Source organism: Arvicanthis niloticus, chromosome 7, assembly GCF_011762505.2.
Source record: "Arvicanthis niloticus isolate mArvNil1 chromosome 7, mArvNil1.pat.X, whole genome shotgun sequence".
Classification (NCBI taxonomy): Eukaryota; Metazoa; Chordata; class Mammalia; order Rodentia; family Muridae; genus Arvicanthis; species Arvicanthis niloticus.
In genome coordinates this window covers 39580203-39605041 of record NC_047664.1, presented here as the reverse complement: position 1 = coordinate 39605041, position 24839 = coordinate 39580203, and the positions used below count along the sequence as shown (strand labels likewise).

Sequence of the window (24839 nt, the reverse complement as noted above, 5' to 3'; positions counted from 1 at the left end):
TGTTTAGCCTGGTCTAGTACCAGGTGACCAAGCACTATTTATTGTTCTTTTTCATACTTTTACAGCACTTGGCACTTAGAAAATTGTGACTTTGTGTGTGCATATGCTCATATGTGCGTGTCGATGCATGTATATATCTGGGTATATATGTGTTGAAGTTAAAGGTTGATATAGGGTCAATATTACTTCTTTATCTTATGTTTTGAGACAAGGTCTCTCGCACTGAACCTGGAGCTGAAGCTCACTGATTAGATAGACTGACTGACAAGGAGTGCTATGGATTTTGATATCTCAAGTTGTCTGCTACGAGTATAGAAGCTGTGCCTGGCTTTTTACACAGGTGCTGGGAATCCAAACTCAGGCCCCATACTTTGCACTGCAAGCACTTCTGTGATTAAGGCTTTTCCCCAGCCCCAAACTCTAACTTCTCTAAGCAAAAACAGACATACTTACTTAGTAGGTCAGCCCACCTTTGCACCTCTGCTGATTGCCATATTCTTTAGGAGCCCCCAAAGAGCTGCCATGGAAACCGAGACACAGGTGGCCAGAAAGAGCCGGCCAACCCAGGGGAAAGGATTCAGGCCACAGTTGGGAGAACAAAGAATTGAGCCACAGCCAGCAGAAAGAAGCACAAGGGGCTACACGAGCAAACAGGATAGTTGTCAAGAGACCTAAATTTATCTTTATAAACATATAGCTGATTTACTTCAACCCAATCATGAGACCAAGCAAATACCCTAACAGTAGTTCTGCCACCTAGAGTCATACTAAATAAGAAATAGACATTTATTTAAAACCTATCAGCACTAGGGCAAAGCCTGTATGTCTAACCAGAAGGATGTATGCATGTTGAATCAAAAGTGGAACCACTGACCATATGAAGCCATTTAAGTTAAAGTTAAACAAAATCACAAAGTACCTAAGATATATGTTATCTGCATTTTAACTACCCAGTCACATGGCAGCTAAAGGTCACTGTGCTGGTGCAGACACTTTGCATGCCAATTTCACTGCAAGTTTTTCTGGACAACACTGACACAGTAAAATTATGCCCTTGAGTTTTTTCCTCCTTGAGGTTTCTGAAAAAGGAATCAAGAGAAGCTAGAGCAACTGGAGAGCAACTGGAGAGTAAGCTGACAAACCACATGCACCATAGATATCTGCCATCCAAAGAAGGTGAGAGAAAGCCTTTCTGGTATCAGATCCAAACCAATCAGTGGAAAATAGTAAAGTGACCAACAAACAAAAAAACAACTATTCACAAACAGGCATACTTCCTTGACTTCCAATTTGCTAGTGTTCAATGAAGCATAAATCAAAAGATCTTTAAGGCCCAGAGAGATGGCTTAGTGGTAAAAACACTCACTGTACAAGCCTGATCCCCCAAATCCATGCATGTAAAATGTCAGATGTGGGGCTGGGCATTTAATTCGTATAAGAAGATGGAAGCCAGAGACAGGAGGATTGGTGAAAAGCTCTCGTTGGCAGTGTAATCACAGAAACAGAAGAGTCTGCCTCAAAACAAGGTGGAAAGAGAGAACAGATTCCTGAGGAGTTGCCCACCCTGGCATGTGCATGACCTTTCTGTCTCTCTGTCTCTCTCTCTCATACACACGCAACAAATTAAGACATAAAATTTTAGATAACAAACAATACCTTAAAAAAATCAATATTAGGAAGAAATATAGTTTGAAACTAACATTCATTATCAAATGCACGTTACTGCAAGTGTGCCAGCATATAAGGGAGGCAGTCCACATAATGCTTTTCTCTCTGGCTCACCTAGGCAGCTTGCTTTCCTCTCTACTGTTTTCAACTTCATTTCTCTAGTTTGTTCTTCGAACTCCAAAGGTTGGTTCTGTTGACCGCTTCAGGTGAGCTTACCAGCACCCTCAGAAATGTTTTTATCAATGAGCTTCCTGGGACAATGGTTTTGTACTGGTGTGTCACCCTCCCCACTGACTGAAGCTCTACAAAGGCACAAAGCACATCTGCTTGTCTCAACCCAGTACATCAGAGCCCAGTATATCGACAGGTGTCCTGTTGAACGAAGGCTAAGGACAGTAACTACCTTTTACTCTAAGATATGTACATAAAATGCACATAGAAATCCAAATACAGAGAACACCTTCTGCCTGGAGAAACACTCTGCCACATCTTCCACTTCCTGGCACTTCCGGCTTCAGTTCTAGAAGTTGCCTCCAGTATTCTAACAGTTTTTCTGGCAGCAAACTATCTGCTTATCACCTGTTTCTCTTCCTTTCTGCCCAGAAGGCAACACACCCCCTCAAGGGAAAGCTGTTAAAACTGGTCAGAGCAACCAGGAGCTCACAAGTAGCTGCCTATATGGGTTAATGGAGCCCAATCAGCATACTTCAGAAGCTCAGACCACGGTGGCTAGAGGCCCTTCTTCGGCCACATGAAATGAGTCTACCAGAGAGCAAAGCCAAGACAGAAACTACAGCTGGAATGTGGAAATAGACTATAAAGACTATAGGATGAAGCCACCATATCACACTCTAACCTATACAACACCAATTAAACAAAGCAGATTTTAAAAAATTCTTTTTTAACACAGGTCTTTATGTAGGTCAATCCTGCTTCAAACTCTATGTAGCTGAGAATGAGTTTGAACTTCTGATTCTCTGGCCTCCCCAGCTAAGTCCTGAGATTACAGCTGTGCGCCATCAAGCTTAGGTTAGGTAGAGATCAAAACCAGGGTTTTGTACATGTTTGGTAATCACTACCAATAGAGCTACACTCCCAGCATGAGTCTTTAGGTTTTGTCTGATTTTTATGTTTGTTTATTGATGGTGTGTGTGTGTGTGTGTGTGTGTGTGTGTGTGCATGTACTTGAAGGTCAGAGAATAACTTGGAAGTAATTCTCTCCTTCTGCCATGTGGGTCTTAGAGATCACACTCAGGTTGTCAGGGTTGGTTACAAACACCTGTATCTACTAAGACCTACTGGCCTCCAATTATTTTTATTTCGGTAAAATACATATATAAAATAAAATTTACCACCTTGATAATTTTTAAATATACAGTTCTGTATTAAATGCATTTATGTTATACAATATCACCATCATCTTGTAAAACTGAAATTCCAAAGTTATTAAATCCCTCTCCTAAGCCACTGGCAACTACCATATTGGTTTCTGTCTCTAGATTAGGAGTACTCTGAGGATCTCACATAAATGAAATAGTGTCTGTCTTTTTGTCTCAACCCAGTACAGTAACATATCTGGTGCTGGTAGAGTCTAGAAGAGGGGGGCATCAGATCCCTGGAACTGGAGTTACAGGTGATTGTGAGCCTCTTCACTGGGAAGCAAAGGTGGGTCAGGCTTCTGCAAGAATAGCAAATATTCCAACTGCTAAGCTATGTCTGCAACACCCCATGTTGTTCCTTACGTCAGAATTATTTATTTATTTATTTATTTATTTATTTATTTATTTATTTATTTATTTATTGGTTTTTCGAGACAGGGTTTCTCTGTGTAGCCCTGGCTGTTCTGGAACTCACTCTGTAGACCAGGCTGGCCTCGAACTCAGAAATCCGCCTGCCTCTGCCTCCCAAGTGCTGGGATTAAAGGCGTGCGCCACCACCGCCCGGACAGAGTTATTTTTTAAGGCTGAAAAATATCCCAAACATAGACACAGTTGACTCTATACCCTATGTATAAAGTATGTATATCATATGTTTATGTATGTACGTAACAATATGTATACCATATTTGGCTTATCAACCAGCTGACCAACAGATGTCAGAGTTGCTTCTTCTTAGGTATATAATGAATGCTAATATGAAGACTAGTATACAGCCATCTTCCAAACACTCTGCTCCCCACTCTTTCAGGTATCTGCCTATCAGGGTAATTGTTGGACCATATGGTATCAGATTCACTCCTACATCAACATGTTCTCCCATGGCACAAGGAGTATGGAGAACAGCTCCTATGGGGAGAGGGCACTACTGGAGACAGGGAACAGAAAATACTATGAAGTCTAATTGGATTCACTTACCAGATTTGAATATGTGGATCAGACACATGAGCAGTGTGCCTAGCTCTTGGCAGTAGAATGTATGCTGCTGTTCACTCATGTCCACTTTGAGCTGTTTTGTAACAATGTCTTCTAGAAGAATACCAACCAGCTGTAGAAGAAACCTTCCAAGAAAGGGAAGTACATAACAGCATATTAGGTCAGTATCAGTGAGCTTGTGCTAAGCACAAGTGTGAAATAAAGTCTATTAGTTTGTCTAAAGTAAGAAAACACAAGGAAAGTACACTAAACCAAGTGAAAGTGAAATGTTTCAGACCACCACTGTAGACTAAGTCTCTGCTTCTCTCTATATCACCATCTTTAAATGTGAAATGGTAATCATACCACTTTCAAAGGCCCATCAAGGCAAAATGACAAGTTTTTTTTTTTTTTTAAGCTTTATCAGTTGTAGGAATGTTATATAAATATAAGATGATAATTTGCCATAGAAACTGGTGTTAGTATAACACCAGTTTTAGCCACTCCTTCAACCTAATGAGAGACAGAGCAATGGGCTGCCAGTTGAACATGCAAACACAAAGGCAATGTGTTTGTTTACAAGATACTACAGGTGTTACCCCTGAAAATATGTGAGGCCCTAAGGAGCACATCTGCAGCACAGCTCTAACTTAGTGAAGGATCTAGGAGAGGCAGTACGAGCCTAAGCAGTCACCCCTGTCACTGTCCTTGAGGCACTAACTACCACACCATGTGGCAGGCAGCACATGCGTTAATCCTGCAGGTAATCTGGTAGATGCTCTTCACCTTGGCTAGGCTAGGAAAGGTTCTTCAAGTAGCACATGGTAAAAATAAGTACAGGGCTGCTTTTCAGTGGCCTACCCTAGGCTTTTAATCACTCTACAGGCAATTCATCCCTTACTTTACACTGCATGTAGGGCAGGCCACCCCTCTTTGATCATGGTGAGCCACTCTTGTCAAGTCTGTCACGAAGACAGAGCTAGAATGAGACAGACTTTAGGAAAAATGTGGAAAAAAGGCCATTGGTGAGGTATGTAACAATAAAAATCAGAGTTCAAAAGAACTTGCTGCTCTGGTAGAGAACCTGGGTTCGGCTCCCAGAACCCATACTGCGGCCTCAACTGTCTGAAACTGCAATTCCAAAGATTCAATGTTTTCTTCTAGCCTCCATGGGTGTGAGACACACCCTCAGTATACCTACACATAGGCAAAACACGCATACACAATTAATAAAAAGAAACAATTTTTTTAAAGAGCTAGGTGAAAGAGCTCAGACCCACAAAAGATCAGCAGTTATTGTTGGCTACTGTGCTGTGACACCATGAGACCAGCTAAAAGACATGATCAGTTTACAGGTTCCGACAGAAAACATACCTTGAGAATGTATCCTCTGGCAAATTCTTTATTTGTTTCCCTTCACTGCGTTCTCCTAGTGTTAAATTACTGCCTCCATCCCTTAACCTGTTAATTACTGGACAGGAGATTAAATATGGAGAGAAGGAGAGCTCCTGAATACGAGAAAGAACAATATCTTCAGTTGACTGGGAAATGAGAACCCTAAGAATGGCCAGGATTCCAGATATCCACAGCTGCACAGTGCTTACAGATGCCTAAAAAGAAAAGAAAAGAAAGAAAATGCATATGCATTTTCATACACAATGCATATGCTAAGGAAATATGATTAAATTTTCCCTGGTTGTCAATTCTATGGAAGAAAATCACCCCAATTTACATCTTCACCAGAAAGTCGCTACAGCACTGGTTCCAAGAATGGTCCCAGAGAAGCAGAATCAGACTCAGCTGGAGATTTGGTAAAGTGCAAATTCTTAAGTTCTCCCTCACCAGCTGTGGCAGATCTGGGCTGGGACCTATCCTTCAGTGCAACCACAGTGTACGGTGACTTACCATTGTGCTTGGAGTGATGAACATGCTCCGTAAAAGCATGTCCACAGGACGTAGTGAGGAGGGAGCCAAGATCTCAAACAAGGTATTTAACACTCCAAGAGCTTCATGAGAGTCAATATGCATCTGTGGAATTAAGCATCATGGACATGTCTATGCAATCCGATGGGAATGGCAGCTTCACACATGTCATTAGTGCACCTCAGGGGCACACAATTCCCATCATCACAATCATATCCTCTCAGCTAAAAGTTAAAAGCATTTTACTTTCAGCAGTGACCTTAGCAAAGCTTCAGAATGCTGGGTCTCCATGCCTGCCCTTCCATCCTTCCTTTTCCTGTGACCAACTTCTTGTGTCCAATCGTCATGCTACAATCTCAGGGACTTGCTCTGCTCTCTGCTCTGCCTGGAGCACTCTCTTGCAGGTATCTGCTAGAATCACCCCATTTCTTCTTTCATGTTTACTCAGATATCACCTCCTACAAAAGGCTTTCTCTTTTTGTCATTGTTAGAACAATGAATGCATTCTCTATTCTGATACTACTCTGTTATCAAAACTGCTATCCTCTGATATTGTATACACTTTAATAATGTATTTATTTCTTTGTTGTCTGTTTTATTATATACGTTCTTTCTCAATGAAAGCTTCATTTTAAGGTGGGAGAGCATTGCTTTTAAATACATTTTGTTCAGAGAAATATTTCCTATCAGTCCCCACAATACTGCCTAGCATATGAAGACAGTAACTACCAATAGAGTATGTCTGCAAGTGTTTATGAAATGCCAAGAAACATGTGCTCCTTGTGTTTTCTACAGAACCTATTTCAAAGGAGTGCCTTGTCATCTGATAGAAGTTTCACTCAAACCATGGTCAGAGATCCATCTGGCAGCTGCCCAGACTTTCTGGTAGGACTGTCTATAGCCAGGCTCTGTCTGTGCTCTATCTTCTGTTGTAATGGTGCTTTGGTGAGAGCCACACAAGTTCCTGTGTTCTGAGGCCCACATGGTTCAGGATCCAGGGCTGTCTGTTTCCACAAGATACGACAAAGCCAGACTATTGCATTTTCTTAATTAACTAGTAAGGTCATCTGATTACAGAAATTCTGACTAAATGATGAATAATTGCTAGGTTACTTTGTAAGTGATAAGAAAAACAATAAACAAACATAAAGAAAGCTAAGGATTAAATAAAATACCCGACTTACCAGAATACAGGAGTCAGAATAATAAAATAGGAAAAGACTCAGTTTTCAAGTCAGAACTGGACCAACCAACTACAGGCCTATCACCCTCAAGCTCTGTGAGGATGGAAAACCTTAATAACCTCTCTGACCCTTTGTTTCCTGACTTGTACAGTAAGAAGGCAATTTCAACCTCAAAGGGTAATAGGAATAAAAGAAGCCACTTTCCCTACAACCAGCACCAAGAACAACTTTCAAAGCAAGAACCTGTCAGGATATAATGATCACAACCAACCTTCCTTCATAAGCATCTCAGTCCATTCTGAAATAAATCACACTACCTGATGGCAAACTAGGACCATGAGGACAAACCTGCTGCTTGGCTAACATGGGCAGGATAATGTCTGCAACCTGCCGAGACAGCCGTTTCCACTTGTCCTCATTCTCCTTGTGGCACTGCTGCAGGACAAGGATGAACATCTCCAGCACCTGCAGGAATGTTTGGGTAGGATCAGAATGCTTCCTGGACCAGGGCCCTGCTACTTTCCCATGTCCCACACTGGTCCCAGCTTAGCTGGGTAACTCTAATGTTCAGAGAGATGTAATCCCCAGGGAAGACTGAGGAAAGCACACAATCTTCACCCTGTGACATGTGAATGTGAAGCAAACAAAAAGCCACAAGAAGAGACATATTAACCTCCAAGGAGATGAGTGAGCTGTGCTGGGCTCAGGAAGACTCATGAAGAGTATTATTTCTATGGTATTTTAACATTTCATAAAGAAGAGATCAAGTGAAAAATCAAGCTTACTTTAATCTGTAGGAGAACTCAAAGACACCTTTAACTAAACACTCTGTGGGACAATTTAATATTCCTATGTACTTTAAATCCACCTCAGTGTTCTTTGCAAAGATATTTTATTTTTGAGTGGGCCTTACTCGCAACAGTCATACAAAGCTGAGTGTGAATTTACTGGTGGTCATTTTGGTCATTCTAAACAGATAAACCTGTGACCTGGCAAAGGCTTGTAACAGAGACATCTGGCCCATTGCCCATTTTGTAGGTAACATTTTAGTGGAGCATAGCCATACCATAACCTGTATCCACTTCTGTGCTACGATAGACCAGGAAGCCCACAAAAACCAAACTGTTGTTTTTGTCTTAAAAAACCAAACCAAAACCAAACCAAAACAAAAAGATGCACACCACCTCAGGGACAATATACAATATAAGCCTAACCCAACTACTCCATCCCCAGAGCTGCCTTGCTTCAAAGTCCATGTACAGTGTCTATGCCACACAAGACCCTTGTCTCCCTTTATCTCCTGGGCACTCGAGGACCTTCATGGGGCATACTGAGACCCTGCTGAACATACACAAGTTGTAAACTCTGCCCAAGGCACTGCCAGCCCCACTGTGCTTAGCACAGTCACGTGCTTACTCTCAAACTACTTTATGCCTTGGCCTAACTAAGCATTAGATATTTAATTAACTATTATAAAGATTGATTAAAACATAAATGAAACAAAGAAAGTTCTGTTTCTTTGAAAGAAGTTGTGGTTTTATGAAGTTTCAGAAACAGGCAACTAAAAGGGACTAACAAAATAAGGGAGGAATAAACAAAAGTACATGTTTTAAAAGGACAAAAAAGTTAAAAACTCTATTTCCACACATGGGCTGACTCAAAGCATTAAAAATCCATGCTCCTGCTTAAGGGACACAAAACTAGAAATGAGCACAAATAAAAACAACATGACTGGCCAGGCACAGTGGTGTACGCCTTCAGTCTCAGTACTGGAGGGAAAGGCAGGCAAATCTCTGTGAGTTTGCGGCTAGCCTGATCTACAAGTAAAGCCCAGGAAAACTAGGACTCTGTTATACAGAGAAATCCTGTCTCAAAACAACAACAATAACAACAACAAAAACAAAACAAAACAAAACAAAGAACATGACTCTGTCAAGATAGAGGTAAATATGTTATTTACTTATTTCAGATTTGACATTTTTACTATTTTTAAAATGTTAATGGCTTAGATTAATACTGTCAATTACTTGATCCTTGAGCCATGTTTGAGAACAAATAGCCTCTGTCATGTTTAGTATCTTGACTGATATTCTAACAGTCAGCCACATGTCTGCTAGCCTTCTGGGGCTGTGCCAGCTCTTACCCTAGTGCGTTTTCTCCTCTCACTGCCATTTCTGCATGCTCCAGAGAATCCAGTGCTCCTGAGACTGTTCAACACACACATGGCTATGACATGTCTCTCCACGTTGGTGATGTAATTATCTCTATACTTTCCTCTTACCTGATGGTACTGAATGAGCCGTAACAGCATTGAGACCACCACCTCCTTCTGGGTTTCAAGCTCCTTCCCTGCATCAGCTTTATTTGCTCCTCTTAAGACAAAGAGGTCATGGACGATGGGCTGCAGTGCAGGTATAGCTATAGGCATAAAGAGTGAGCAAATAAGACCACATGTGAAAATGACTCATGAGAGGCAGCTATCAGGACTCCAAAGAATATTTTTTAAAATGAAGGAAACCTTTGCTGGTACTGGCATACAGAAAAGGCTGATTAAGATTGTTAAAGTGTATTTGAAACCATGATCATGCTACTGTAGGAGGCCACAGTTCTTCCTCTCAACACTAACAGCTTGTATAGGCTTCTAACAGCAACAAAAACTCATGGTTTCTATTTCTAATGCAGCGTCATTTCTGACAAAAAGTGGATGAAATCAAAGTCAATTTGAAAATAAGAAAACATTCCAAATGATCAAAACAGCAACCTCCCTAGTCTATGCATAATCTACTTGATTTACTTTAAAAGACAAGAAATATCATGGCTACTGAATACATTTAAGTCACAGTCTTACATTATTATACTGTTTTAAGTTAAAAATTGACTCATTAAATCAAGATTTTTCTTCAGGTTTTATTCATCCTGGTCCAAAATAGGAGTCAAACTAAATTAATTGGTTTAACAGTATGGCATAGGAAAGAACTATAAAAGAAACGGCTTTAACTGACATGAAGCACATAGATCTCTGCTGGCATACATACGTATATTCTGACTTTTGGTAACACAAATAAACACCCTAATCCTCAGTGACATATTCACAAATACTTAGTGATATGAATACACATATATGTGCAAACACACATTCTGACCCTCAATGGTACTCTCCTCCACAAACTCTGATCCTCACATGTGTTCTCTCGTTCTCTGTCTCCTCTCTCTGTCTCTGTCTGTCTCCCTCCCTCCCTCCCTCCCTGGTGTTTTGTGGTAAGAACACATACATATTCTGACCCTCAGTGCTACTTGTATTTACTTGCTTGCTGAATTTCCTTCATATGATCAAGCATCCCAGTATGAAGCAAACTGGCTGACTGCCACTCTCAGCCCAAAGACACTATATGTCCAGGAAACTTAGGTCTATGCTACACACACACACACACACACACACACACACACCACATTTTTATTTTATGATCATGGTGCTTTACCTGATGTATATCTATGTATTACATATATTCAGTGCCCTCAGAAGTCATAAAAAGGTGTCTGATCGCCTGGAACTGAAGTTATAGTTGGTTATGGGCCACCATCTGGGTGTTTGGGACTGAACCCAAGAACAGCCAGTGCTCTTAACTGCTGAGCCATCTCTCTGGCCCCTATTTTTTAAAAAAATATTTATTTATTTTATATATATGAATACACAGTAGCTATCTTCAAACACACCAGAAGAGTGCATTAGATCCCATTACAGTTGGTTGTGAGCCACCATGTAGTTGCTGGGAACTGAACTCAGGACCTCTGGAAGAGCAGTCAGTGATCTTAACCGCTGAGTCATCTCATTAGCACCAGCCCCTAATTTTTACTTCATTATCTATATGTGTGTGGGTGTTTTGCCTGCATGCATGTCTGTGTACTACATGTATGTAGTATCCTCAGAAGTCAGAAGGTATCTGATCCCCTAAAACTGGGCAGATGTGAGCTACCTTGTGTGAGCTTGAAACTGAACCAGGTCCTCTGGAAGAGCAGCCAGTGCTTTTAACCAGTGAGCCAACACTCCTGCTTCAGGTCAGTGTATTTGACATTTGCAATTTTAACTAAATCATCCAACAATTGCTAAGCATTTCACAATTTGTGCTCTGATAAAGCATGAACAGAAGTAGAGCTGACAGTTTAACTTATCAAGATTGACTGGCAGCCCATCAGTGCCCCTGCTCAGTCTATGTTCCCCTGTAGATGTATGTAGTAGGTAGGGTTCCTCTGCTATTCTCACTTGTAGGGTCTTAGCATGTAACCCTACCAAAGGTCAAAGCTCTACAACAGTGGTTCTCAACTTGTGGGTCAAGACCTCCCTTGGGGCGGTTCTTGAATGGCTCTTTCACAGGGGTCTCATGTCAGATACCCTGTATATCAGATATTTATATTACAATTCATAACAGTAGTAAAATTACAGTTATGAAGTAACAACAAAAATAATTTTACGGTTGGGGGGTGGTCATCACAACATGAAAAACTGCATTAAGTGGCCTCAGCAGCACTAGGATGATTGAGAAACACTGCTCTAGACTCCTGGGAAAGGAGCAAGGAGACTCCAACAGGGAAAGGCTAGAAAGCCAGTGTTAAAAATATAAAGAAAAAAAATCACAACGTATTTTTGGTCACTGCTGTTTCTGTACAAGACAGGATCTGGCTCAGCAGCCCAAGCTAGCTACGTCTCATGGTCCTCATGTTTCCACATCATGACTGCCATTAACAGAGGCATACACTATCATGTTTAGCTACTGAACATTCCTAAAATACAAACTGCACCTTCTTTTACAGGCTAAAGGGGGACAGCTGAGTAACTAACCATTTCTTAGGGTCTTATTTAATCTTCACTAAAATAATCAGGCAGTGCTGATGTAAACTCAGGAAGTGCTGGGGTAAAGAGCCAATGTGCAGCCAGGCCACGGTGGCATACTTAGGAGGCAGAGACAGGCAGATCACTCTGAGTTCAAGGTCAGACTGGTCTACAAATCAAGTTCCAGGACAGCCAGGGCTACAAAAAAAAAAAAAAAAAAAACAACAACAAAAAAAAACCAAAAAAAACAAACAAACAAACAAAAAAACCACTCTAAGAGCCAATGTATAAAGAGAACTTTAGTTTCCCTATAGTTCTAATTCATTAGCTTCTTACTTATATGTTGCATGGTTACAAAATACACATAGACACAGAATTCAAAATGTAGTTTACTAAACATTGAATAGCTTCTCTTCTAAAATATAATGTGGCAAAACAAAATCCCAAAGAAAATGTTCAACTACAATGCCAAAACTACTGAAAAAGAAATCAGCATTTATAGCTGGGTTTCGTGGCATACACAGCTTTAATCCCAGGACTCAGATGCAGAGGCAAATGGACCTCTCTGAGTTTGAGGCCAGCCTGGTCTACAAAGTGATTTCCAGGACAGCTAGGGCTGTTACATAGAAAAAGCCTGTCTCAACCAAACCAAACCAAACCAAACCAAAAAGAAATGAAATCAGAATTTAGGTAAAAAATGCAGGTCACTTGTAGAATGTTTTGAGTAGCATGCACGAAGCCCTGGGTTCAATCACTGGGCTTTATAAACCAGGAGTGGTAATCATGCCTATAATCCCAGCACTCAGCAGGTAGGAGGAGGGTCAGGAGTTCTAGGTTTTCCTTGGTTTCACAGTGATTTCAAGTCAGCATGGGTTATATCAGAACTTGTCTCAAAAGAAAAAAAAGGCTAGGCAGGGTAAAGCACATCTTTAATCCCAGCACTCAGGAGGCAGAGGCAGGAGGATCTCTGTGAGCTCTAGGATAGCCTGGTCTATAAAGCTAGTTCCAGGATAGCCAGAGATACACTTGAAAGTCTGCCTTGAAAAACAAACAAACAAACACAAACAAAAAAACCAAAACACAACACAAAAGTCAAAATTTGATTGTGACAAGCTAGATTTAAAATGTTGTAAGTCTAGGGGTGTGATTGGAAGTAAAGTGCTTGGCACGTGTGAGGGTCCAGATCTGAGCCTATGCCCACTCTTAAAAAAAAGCAAATAAAAATGGTAAAACAAAAATTTTTCTTCATAGAGGTATTTATGAGAATCCATCTATATTTTAATGATATCACTATTTTTTATGGTTTCTACAAGTAGTTTACAAATTTTATGAGTAAGCAATGTGCTTTTTTCTTCTTAAACATCTTTAACCTATGTGCATGCATGCACAAGCTCCCATACACATGCACACACAGCACTTGCAGTAAGTGAATGAAGGTAAGACTGAGGACAACAAGCACAGATGTAGCCCATTACCATGTGTAACAGCCTTCCTTCCACTGGCCATGATGCCATCACACAGCTGGATGATTTTAGGAATTCCAATGATCTGTTTTGAATGGTAGCGCTCATAAGACAGTAATACCAGGAAGAAAAATATATTTGGAATAATTGCCTCTGATTCCCTAGAAACAAAGACATCCATTTAGACATTTCTTTTTAAAAACTAAGACATGTAATCTGCATACACAGCATAAAACAAGTCAAGAGTCAACCTCAGGAGAAAGTACAAAGTTAAAGGAGGCTCTGCAAGCTCATTTAATCCCACCTGAACCTTGGGTCTTCCTGCCTCTGCCACATGGGAGAGCCTGATGGTTAGGATAGAGATGCTGCACCATAAGCATCGGATGCCAGCAGGTAAGATCTTTCTAGCTCTTCCTTTCCTCTCTTGAAAAAATTCAGACACCGAAGAAAAAATGTTCCCTGGTCGAAACTACAGACTCAAGGTGTCACATAATCAGAACAAGAGCTGGGTCTCTAGATTCCAAGGACACTCACAAAACTCTCCATTGCTGCGCTTTACAAACTACTTGTTAAGAACTGTAATTTTCAAAATTACAAATCTGTTATATATACTGCAAGATTATTAAAGCTTTGATGTCTAACAAAAAAAAAAAAAACAAAAAACCCTACAGATAATGCAACTAAAGATCACAATCACTCCCTTTACTAAACCATGACCTAAAACTGCTTCCTTTAAAGTTAGGGAACAGGGACCCACTGGGTAAGATGGCACTTAGTGACATGTTACCATCATCACACACTCTGAATGTGAAATGAAAACATACTAATGATTAGATGTATAACTGTTTCTAAGCAAGTCTTGAGAAAGGTTTTCAGCAAGTGGTCAGAGGAGTGAAAGTGGAAAACATGTAAATCAGACTCCATTGGGTACCAGCAGCACTTGAAGCACCGGTCACTGTAAGGACCTAGGATTGCATGTGTATATATAACAAGAACAACAACTGAAGTAACCAAACATCAGTACCTGAACTGGCCCACCTCAATGTACTCAAACTGTTTCAGCACAAACCCGATGAACACCTAATGCAGGGGGAAAAAAAGCTGCCATCAGTCACAGGCTTATAATGCAAAAGCCAGGTATCATTGCTTGAACTGCTCTGTGAACTATTCACAAGCACCTACACAGATTAGCTTGTTTATAATCACATCTTCACATCTTCAAAGCTTTCAAGTCAGGTAATGCCTTCGGGCATGCCTTTAAGAACACACTGGTCAAGCCTGAATCCCAGCACAAGCGAAACTAATGCAGGCAGATCGAAGTTTGAGGCCAGCCTGGGCTACATGGTAGGACTCTGTCTCACAAACAAAGTCACTAATATAGGGATGAGTCCTCACTGGGAAAATAAGTAATAAACTCCAGGACCCATCAGCTATTATTCATAATCCCATCTGGAGGACTCTGTGTCCAGAAAGTGGTGAGCCAACAGCAGGAGTCTACAGCACACAGTGCCTGGATACTGTCTGTGACACACATAGGAGCCAGGAGGAAAGGACAACTCTAGGAACCAATGACAGTACTTGGTTGGAGTGATAAGCAGGTCTACTTTACTCCCACTTGCTGTGAATTTCATCACCCCAACAGAAGCTCCCACATACGAACTACATAGTTTATACTGCTTTGCGGATCTGGGCATGCACAGACACTCAGTAGGTGCTTAGTAAAATAGTATTTAAACTGAGTTAATACCCATTTTCTGTATTTATACCTCTAAGGCATCACTAATGAAAGTCACTGAATCAAGCGGGAGGCTAGAGTGCTCATGGTAAGAAAAACAGACTACCCACCAGTGGTTGGGTCAGAAAGCTTAGTGGTATGAGGTTCAGAGGCCCAAGTGAAGGACATACATGGGCTCAGCACATAAGAAACTGGAAATTGTGAGCCTTTTCAATGTTAAGTAACAGGTAAAAAAAAAGTCTCACGAAGAGAAAAAGATTAGCTTTCTGTTTTAAAGGAAACACCCTGGATAGAATGGAATGAGTAGAGAAATCTGGTAAGATAGCCAAGTCAAGTCTACCTAACATATGTACTGGCAAGGTTTTTTTTGTTTGCTTGTTTTGTTATGTCTATGATAGATGGCCAAAATATAGACTACAATTTCTACGACTGGTGAGTAGGAAGTAGGAAAGTAAAAAAGAGAGGTAGGTCTTATAGGTGTCCTAAGATGCATCCACCAGTGTTCTGAAGGCCTTAATACTATCCTCCTAGCACAACCCCAACCCGGTTTCCTCTACCGTCCAGGCCCACAGCTGCAGACCAGGTTGTCAGGGTATGGAAATGAAGGAAGCACACTGTGGTGGTTTGAGTAAGAAATTTCCTTCATAAGCTCTGGTACTTAAATACATGGTTGCCAGCTGGCAATGCTGTTTGGAAGGTTATTTAATTTTCAGGAGGTAAAATCTGGCTGAAGAAAGTATGTCACTGGGTGCAGGACTAGAAAACTTATATAGCCTCACCCTACTTCCAGATCATTCTCTTTACTTCCTGTCTGTGGATGGAAATGAGAGCTTTCTGCTTCCTGCTTCAGCTTTGCAGCCATGCCTTCCTGCCACAATGGACTTTTTATTTTGGATTTTATGTGTTAATGTCTTGCCTGCAAGTATGCCCAACTAATATGTGCCTGTGGTACCTGCAGAAGCCATAAGATTCCCCAGAAATCAAATCTGGGTCTAGAAAGGCAGCAAGTACTCTTAGCTGCGAGCCATGTCTCTGGTCCCCATGAACTCTAATTTCTCTAGAAGCATAAGGCAAAATGAGTTTTCTTCCATATGTTTCTTTTGCTTTTGTATCTTATATCAAGGCAATAAAAAGTAATTCACAACTTGCTACAAGGACCTTCTATGCTGTTTTCTGGAGGAAAGTGAAAAACCTTAAGTTTTATGTGTTTTAAGCAGAGCTTAATGGGCAGTTCCAGAAGCCTGGGAGACAGTGCTAAGAATGCCTGGCTCCTGAGGTTTGAGAAAGAAACACAATCTCTATTACCAAATGGGCTAGAAACCATTCCTGTGATATTTTGGCAAAGAATCTGGCAGCCTTTTGCCCAAGTCCTGAGAACTTGCCTGAGGCTATAATTAAAAAATAATAGAAGAATTTCTTTGGAGAAAGAAATTTCAAAGACAGCATAACACTGAGTCTGTGGATTGGTTATTACTGATAACTTATGCAGGTCTACAGTGAAAAAGAACAATTAAGGTAGAAAAAGAGATAAAAAATATGTAGGGTTTGGAGAGAAAAGGAGCACTAGTAAGTTTAAGAGGTATGAGCTGAGCGAGCGGGGTAGCTGGCAAAGATAACGCTGCTAACCAGAGGCTTCCAGATCTGCAGGGAAACAAGGGGGACGGGGCCCTGGGGGAAACACACCACCCAGCTAAGTTTCCAATTTGTGAAGCCAAAATGCCTAAGGGTCTAAGGAAGCAACTGCTTCAACTTAAGAAAGCTGTGGCTAGTAGTGTGGTCAAAGGGGTGAAGGTCCATACCAAGCTGTTTGTTGGCCAACACTTGAACTTTTCATGTGGAACTGGCTTTAGAGGCACAAAAAATGCAATAGTAAGAGGGTCATAGAGTCTTCTGTGGTTTCAGAGAGCTGCCAAGGCCAGGCAACATGTGGCAGAGGAATCTTTGCAAGATTCCTCTTGCAAAGGCCATAGCAGAAAGCTAAAGCCTGGACTGTGACGGAGACACCAAGTATTGCAGATGTCAGAGCCTGAGCTCTGGGTAGAAGAGCTCCATGCAGGGAGCAGCAGCAGCCTCAGACAGATGAATGCTGTAGCAGCAAAGCACAATCAAGGGGCTGAGCCATCTAAGTGTTCAACAACTAAAGGACAGAGAGAGAACACAGAGCTACAAGTTGTGATCTTTGTGCTAGTTCTGAGCCAGTGAAAACCAGTTCTACAAATCTGAATCAAATTTGAAGCAAGCTTTAAATTTCCAGCTGAGTAGTGATGAGACATGAGACACATTTTTTATAGGGGCTATTTAAGGTCAAACCCAAAGGCCATACGTATCCCCCCCCCCCCCAACTATGTGGCTTTGTTATTTGTAATACTACAACTCCCAGTATTCTAAGAAGTTACCTAGCCCTTGGGTAGGTGGGGCTTATAGGTTAACTTCAGGTCTTACAGTTTGCTATGTTTCAATCTTCCTTTGGTCCAGTATTTCCTCACTATATCCCCATTCCTCCCTTTTGGAATGGGAATGTATATTCTACATCATAGTATATTAGAAATATGTAAATTGCTTTTTGATTTTACAAATCCAAGGGCATTACAATAGAGAAATCTTAAATGGACTTGTGCTTTCAGACTGTAGGACTGTGTGTGCTTCTGAAGTTGAACTACACACATGTTTGCGTTATGATGTGATCATGAGCCTAAGCAGGCCAACGAGTCTCCCCAACTGGCACATCCTTGTGACTCACACAGAAAGCATAGCCCAAGATCAGAGCACAAAGATGATGATAAATTTTAAACAACCTAAAGACAATTTCTTCTCAGAGAAGGCATGGACATAAGAATTCCCTAGGAATCAAATTTGTATTACAAACATGACTAGCAGAACTTTATGACTATAGGAATTGCAAGAGGAAGGCAAGGTGAGTTTGAGGAAAGGGGTTCGGACCCAAGTTACAAATCCCCCAAAATGGTATAAAAGTGACTGGGCCTGCTGATTACGTCAGTGCTTCAAAGTATAGTCTATAAATGGTATCTTGATATTTTGTTGTTATTTTTCTTATAACCCATTGAGTCCAATTATGTGCTATTCCCCTGCAAAGAAAAATGACATGACGACCCCTCCCCAAGCAGCCATCAGCTGCCAATCCCTTTTCAGGTAGAGATGTGTCTCCTGAGCCCCAACACCAGCCATGCTGGGATGTTGAGTAGTTTGATCTTGTACAGGTGACAACTGCTGTGAGTTTGTGACTGCAACAGCTCTGTCATGGCCAGAAGACAGCATTTCCCATTTCACAGCACTCCTTCCTAGCCTCTAGCTCTAACTTTTTTCCACCCCCTTCTTCTGCAGTGCTCCCTGAGGGGAGAGGAGGTCTGATACTGATGTCCCATTTAGAGCTGAGCATATAACAACCACTTATTTGACCACTGTCCACTGGGAAAAGAAGCTTCTCTGATCAAAATGATCACTTGTTTCTCTCTTTTATTTATTTATTTTTAGTTTATTGAGACAGGATTTCTCTGTGTAGCCCTGGGTATCTTGAAACTCATTCTTTAGACCAGGCTAGCCTTGAACTCAGAGATCTGCCTGCCTCTGCCTCCAGAGTGCTGAGAATAAAGGTGTGTGCCACCACTGCTTGGCTAATGATCACCTGTTTTTAAGTCCGAATTTTGCATAAATGACCTGGCCCACCAGAAAAATCTTAAATTATATCTTACAAGTTAAAAAAAAAAGTTTATTTTAAAGTTATGAGTAGGTATACAGATGTAGAAAACATGTAGAAATTTCTAAAGCCTAACCCCACTGGAGCATGGTACAGTCTTGGGCAGTGTCTTTTCAGGGTTTTATACTCAGGAAGAGGTATAGTGACTACAAGGCTGGGACACAAACCTGGTCTGAGTCTAGTAGACAGTAATTGACCCGTAGCTGAACCAGCTGTGCCAGCAAATCCAAAACCTGCTTCTGCAATTGTACAGATGTTGTCGTAGTGTACTGCTTCAGTGCTTTTATAACAAGAGGTTCAAATAGCCGAATGTGATTATGAATAGCGTTCTATAGGAAAAAAATGAAAGAAACCAAAGTTGCAATTAGAAGCTTCTGGCAACTAATTTAGAAAGTCTGAGCTCCATTTCCACCCTGTGACATTATTCACATGTCATCTCTAGCTGCAGTGCCATTCACCTTATCTGCACGGTTCTTTGTGACGCTTGTAAGGTTCGTCTTCAATTGGGCAGACACTTTCTGGAGTACATCAAACCACCTGCCAAATGGCCCAAAGCAGAAACAACAAATATCTTTTAATAATCTCCTCTGTACTACTCACCCATACATCAATTCAACTTCATGTTCAAAAAATCAGATCTTTTCAAAATGAGACTTAGAAAAGCCATTGAGTTTAGGAGCAGCATGTGCTAGACTCAACTCAGTGTTGGCAGGACTCAACTGAGTGTACAATGCTACAGGGAACCACTACCCAGCACACTCTCTAAGAGGGCTTGAGAGAGGTGAAAGGGGGCTCAAAGATAGGTGATATCACTTGGTTTTCTTGGGAGAAGACTGATGGAGGTCACAAGTTCACCATCAGCCTAGGCAATGTAGAGAGAGACCCATCTTATAAAATGTATGAAAAAAACAGCAAAGCAGGTATTATGGCATATACATAAAAGCATGCTACCAAGATAAAGCCAAGAAAAGGAGTATTTTCCTTGATTCCAATATTGTCTGATCATCCAAAAAAAGGAAAGTAAGAATGCTGCTAACATTACTACACTGAGTAGCATGTCAAATATTTGATTATTATGGAAAGAAGTTTAAGAAACACCTTCTAGAGCTATAATGTAGCTCAGTGGTAAAGTACATACCTACCATATAAAAACCTGAAAGGAAGGAGAAAGGGAGTGAAGAACTTCCATATTCTAGGTATCAAAAAGATTATCATAAATTCATATAGAAATAAAAAATAACACACCCTAGACTATTTTATGCCCTTCAATACTTCTAAACACTAGCACCACTGTGTGCCATTTTGAAGGTGGTCTCCTGAGTTACAGAACAAAGAAGCACCACTGACACATGCCACCTTACTATAAAGACTGCCATTCATAAACACTAGCAAGTACCAAACACTTTCAACAGGTAAGGACACTGAGTGTGCCACTTTTAGTATGGAGCAAGATTTGGAAGTTAGAACCCATGCTTCACAGGCAGCTTGAGTTCCTCTTCTCTAGCCTGTCACCTCTGGATAGCAGACTACATCATAGCTCAGCCAGTGGCCTTCAAGGAAGGGCTACACATAACTCATCTCTGCATTATCAATGACAAATTTGCATCACAAATATTACCCTGAGGCATCATGCTCCTGCTCCGCCTGCACCATGTTCCTCAGGCTGGCATCAGCTAAAGCCTGTGTGAAGTGCGTGTATGGTGCCATGAAGCAGTAGTGATATAAGCCGGGCCTCACACTGGAAGAGCCAAGGCGCTGTGCTCGGCACTGAGACTTGCTGGGGTTGGAAGATAAGCCATCAAACTGTGAGGCTAAGTTTGTCCCAAAGAGAGTCTTCAGTAACTAGAATGAAATAATCAAAACATCAATACTTCACTTACTACAGATTTAATGCAGATGAGCAGCACAGGCCTGTCTGTAACCCCAGCTGGTAAACAGGGGTTAGATGGGCAGGACTGAAATAGGCAATCTGCAAGTTCCAGGAGAGCCCGGGCAATTTAGGTTAGGATAGATGATAGAATAATTTATTTAAATTGACAAAATCAAAGGACTAGACATTATTAATATATATTATATCTTATAGTTTATATAACTGTTATAATTTAGGTTAGGATAGATGATAGAATAATTTATTTAAATTGACAAAATCAAAGGACTAGACATTATTAATATATATCATATCTTATAGTTTATATAACTGTTATAATTATGTTCAATATATGAGAGAAAAGGCCTTTTTAGTGGACAAAAAGTGGAAAATGTTGTGGGTTTGGTCTAATGCTGCTTGTATTATGCTAATCATGTTCCTCAAAAACCTGTTTGCAGTGTCCCCACATGTAAGACATTGAGGGACCCTGCCCACAGTTGGCTCTGATTGGTCAATAAAGATGGTGACAGCCAATGGCTGGGCAGGGCAGACAGGTGGGATTTTTAAGATTCCAGGACTGGGGACAGGGGGAGGAGGAAGAGAGATTCACTATTCTGGGAGAAGAACCAAGAAGCCACACCTGAGAGGTGCAGGACAGAGAATATAGCTGCCATGTAGGAGTCAGTGTCTGGGTCCAGGGCAGCAAAGATAGAATGTAGATTTTAGTAAGTAATAACTTGGGGATATTGGAGGGTGGGTTAGCCATGTGGAGGTTAGGAAGTGGTCCAGTCCTTGAGCTGTTTAACACATATAGAAATATAAAGGCTGTGTGTATGTGTCTTTCCTTCAGAAACCCAGAACATTGGGGCAGGTATCGAGAAGAAGCACTACAGCCACCAACATCAACTGAGTAGTATTAATTGGGAACTGCTACAGAGATCATATTTCAAAATTTAAAAAGTTTCAGTGATAGAGTGCTTTCCTGGAATGTATAAGCCAGGTTCAACCCTCAGTACCACTAATGAAAGAAAAAAGGGAAAAAACAAAAGCAAAAGTAAACATGCCCCAGGACTATCCTTTCCCACTAGCAAAGGCAGCAGGAACATGATAGAAGGCTTTGTTGTGAATCCCTATGAGTTAGCACCCCAGAAGATCCCACCATGTGGTGCCACTATGCCTGGGATTCTCTGTGGTTCTAGGTGAAACCAGCCCTTTATAGAGATAAGCCCATTGCGATGGGGTGACAAAAGCAAAGTAGTGAGGACCAGAGCTGCTTTTTGATGCCCTCTGCCCCCTTAGAGTCCCAATCACAGAGCAAGCAGGAGTGATAGCTAGGGGCACCAAATTCTTCCTAAAACCACACCACAGCATCAGCTTCTAAAAAGAAACTAGGTTTTGTTGCTTGGCCCAGAGGAGTTAGCCCAAATCCCAAAAGATAGGAAACGGCACACACCTGCTGAACACAGACAGTAGCCATCATTGGTTCTCGACTAAAACAGGATTTCAGGTATCCAAGGACCTCTTCAACACACTGTGAAAGGAAGAGTACAACATCATTGCCTCACAGGTGACCCATTCTTGTTGCCACTCAGAAATAGGCAGTGTCCATATAAACTGTATAAATGTTAGAGAAATTCAGAGTAATGTTTTCAACTAATCATATCAATCACAAGAACTCCTGTACCTACAATTGTGTAGAAACTGCTTTCTTGTACATTTATACACCCAATCTGTTACCCAATCATTTGGTAAATAATCAAGTATCTCTGTCTATACCTGTTTTCAGGGCAGGCATTCATTGTGGAATATACAAAGGAGTCAAAAGCCCTGCATTTGTGGAGACCTAAATATGACCAGCTGAACAGAATGCTTAAGGCATTGTGAGAGCCACTGCCAATGAGCCTCATGGCAGTCTATATAGAATACTTAGTGTGCCGTAGGAATGACACTAGGTGCTGCAAATACAGAGAAAGACATAATTCCTGTCCTTCCAAAAGCTCCAGAGGTCACTACCACAGGCATCATTATACAATGTAATATTGAGAGATTTCCATTTCTGCATTTACCCTCTCCTGACCCGAAATGATCAAAAATGACTCCAGCTTTGATATCATAGTTCTCAGACACTGAACCTCAGGCCATAGATATCAGTGATCCTGAAAAGTGAAATACAAACAAGGCCCTGGGACGGTCCTAGATAAGGATCTTAAGAACATTCCCAGGCTGGGCACAACAAGGGGACAGAAGCCAAGCTGTGAGAGCACAGTGAGTCCAAAGACCCCAAGAAAATGGCAACACACACACACACACACACACACACACACACACACACACACACACAAATTAAAAATGGAAAAAAATGAATCTAGAAAAATAAAACCCAAATCCTTAAAAGAGCAACAGTAAGCTAAAGGCAATTTTAGGCAGCCAAGTTTGGGTTTTTAGAAGGTAATTAAGAGATAGGGTGAGGGAAAAGGTTGGAAAGATCTAAGGAAGCAGCTCCGACCTTTCTAAACTGTGGAAATCCATAAAGGCCCAGAACCAAGACACCCAACAAACCTGAGTACAGGACAGTAATTGAGAACCACATCAAGCTACATCACAATAAAACCACTCAAACAGTATAAAGTCTTGGGGGAAGTCAGAGAAAACAATATAGAACAGAAAGGAGGTATGTGGGGAAATGTATATTATACATTATGTAAGTAAAACTCACACATAACACATCCAATTATGTATAAAAATTAGTGTGAAATAACAAAATCTACTGGACAGTGGGAAAATGAAAGCATTTTGTCAATGTCATGTGACAACAGACTAATCACACTTGGCGAGAGGCTATAAGGTCTGAGACACTCACATCAATTTTCTCTGCTCATTTGTTTTGGATATAAGCTGTCTTTTAGCTCCTACCACAGCTCCCCCAGTTTCAGCCTCTAGTGGGTTATGTACCATTATACCCAGCTTTCCAGTGTGAACACTATAACCAACTTTCAACTGATTCTTGAAAAGAACAACTATTTACTGAACAAATGATTGCCGAATGTTAATAATTCAGGCACTGCTGCAGGCAATAAAGGGACAAAAATGTAAAATAGTGTGCTGCCTGATAGTATAGGTCAAACAAACAAACAAACAAATGAGGAGGAAAAGCAGGATTCAGTCTGTACTGGATTTGTGCAGGCTTCTTTCCTTACCATTATTCCCTAAACAACTACATATGCATGATAATGTAAGTCAGTTCAAGATAATTTAGTCTTATAAGTGGATGTGGACAGGCTTTCAAAATTTGATATCATTTCATACAAGGAATATTAGCATGAATGGATTTTGACATTTGTGGTTGGCCGGTCCTGGGACTGTATTTCACTTGAAGATACAAGTTGAAAATGGTTAACTCACTATGGAGAGTATTAGAAGTAAGATGTACTAGTGGAGAGCAAGCCAAAGCTTTAGCAACAGCAGGGTTAAGTGGGAGCATATGGGCTGGGGAGGAAGATTTATTCTACTCAGAACTACAGAACATGAATGAGCTTAGATCTGCTTTCTGACCATGGAAGGAGCCAGTCAGTCACCCTTGTTAATCTGGTTTTGTCTCTTTCCATTTAAAAGGCTTGAGGGAGAAAGAAAGAATCCTGTAAGCACATTTTTCAACATTTTCTACACTGAATGAAAAAATATGGTAATAAGACCTGACACACTGGGAACAGACCTAATGGAAGTGCCCTGGCACAGTGTAGTACTAGTCTCCCCTGCCTGCAACATGTGACTAGGAATCATCTGAGGTACTCTGACACACGTTCAAGGAAAAGAGACCACACACAAACCTTTCCAATGTCCTGCAGCGTCGCCAGCTCTAGAATCTGAGAAAGGACATCCAAGGCAGAACGCAGGAACCCTCCAAACTTTTCAGTGCTGTTCTGAAGATCTAAGGTGACCTTGGCAAGGTGGAAGGAGAGAGCACAGGGTTACTGGCACCACCGAAGTCTGGTTATCTACAACAAAGACACAAATGCCATCTGCTTCGAGGAGATACTTTCTGCAGTGCTGACCTAGACTCTCACCATCCCGGGGGTGGGTGTGTGTGTATGTGGTCACTGTCAAT

At 41.1% G+C, this 24839-nt stretch overlaps 1 protein-coding gene across 1 annotated transcript in view; it reads right to left on the bottom strand.

Moving 5' to 3' along the window:
* Htt (huntingtin) overlaps positions 1 to 24839 on the bottom strand; it is a 144171-nt gene that overhangs the window by 40337 nt on the left and 78995 nt on the right. The window contains exons 29-40 of the mRNA XM_034508291.2: positions 24562 to 24672; positions 22188 to 22265; positions 20486 to 20709; positions 19326 to 19404; positions 19035 to 19196; positions 14442 to 14497; positions 13430 to 13578; positions 9408 to 9544; positions 7475 to 7591; positions 5925 to 6047; positions 5394 to 5629; positions 4023 to 4165 (exon numbers count right to left, since the gene is read on the bottom strand). Of these exons, the coding sequence (XP_034364182.1) occupies positions 4023 to 4165; positions 5394 to 5629; positions 5925 to 6047; positions 7475 to 7591; positions 9408 to 9544; positions 13430 to 13578; positions 14442 to 14497; positions 19035 to 19196; positions 19326 to 19404; positions 20486 to 20709; positions 22188 to 22265; positions 24562 to 24672 (1615 nt within the window). The remainder of the gene's footprint in view (positions 1 to 4022; positions 4166 to 5393; positions 5630 to 5924; positions 6048 to 7474; positions 7592 to 9407; positions 9545 to 13429; positions 13579 to 14441; positions 14498 to 19034; positions 19197 to 19325; positions 19405 to 20485; positions 20710 to 22187; positions 22266 to 24561; positions 24673 to 24839) is intronic.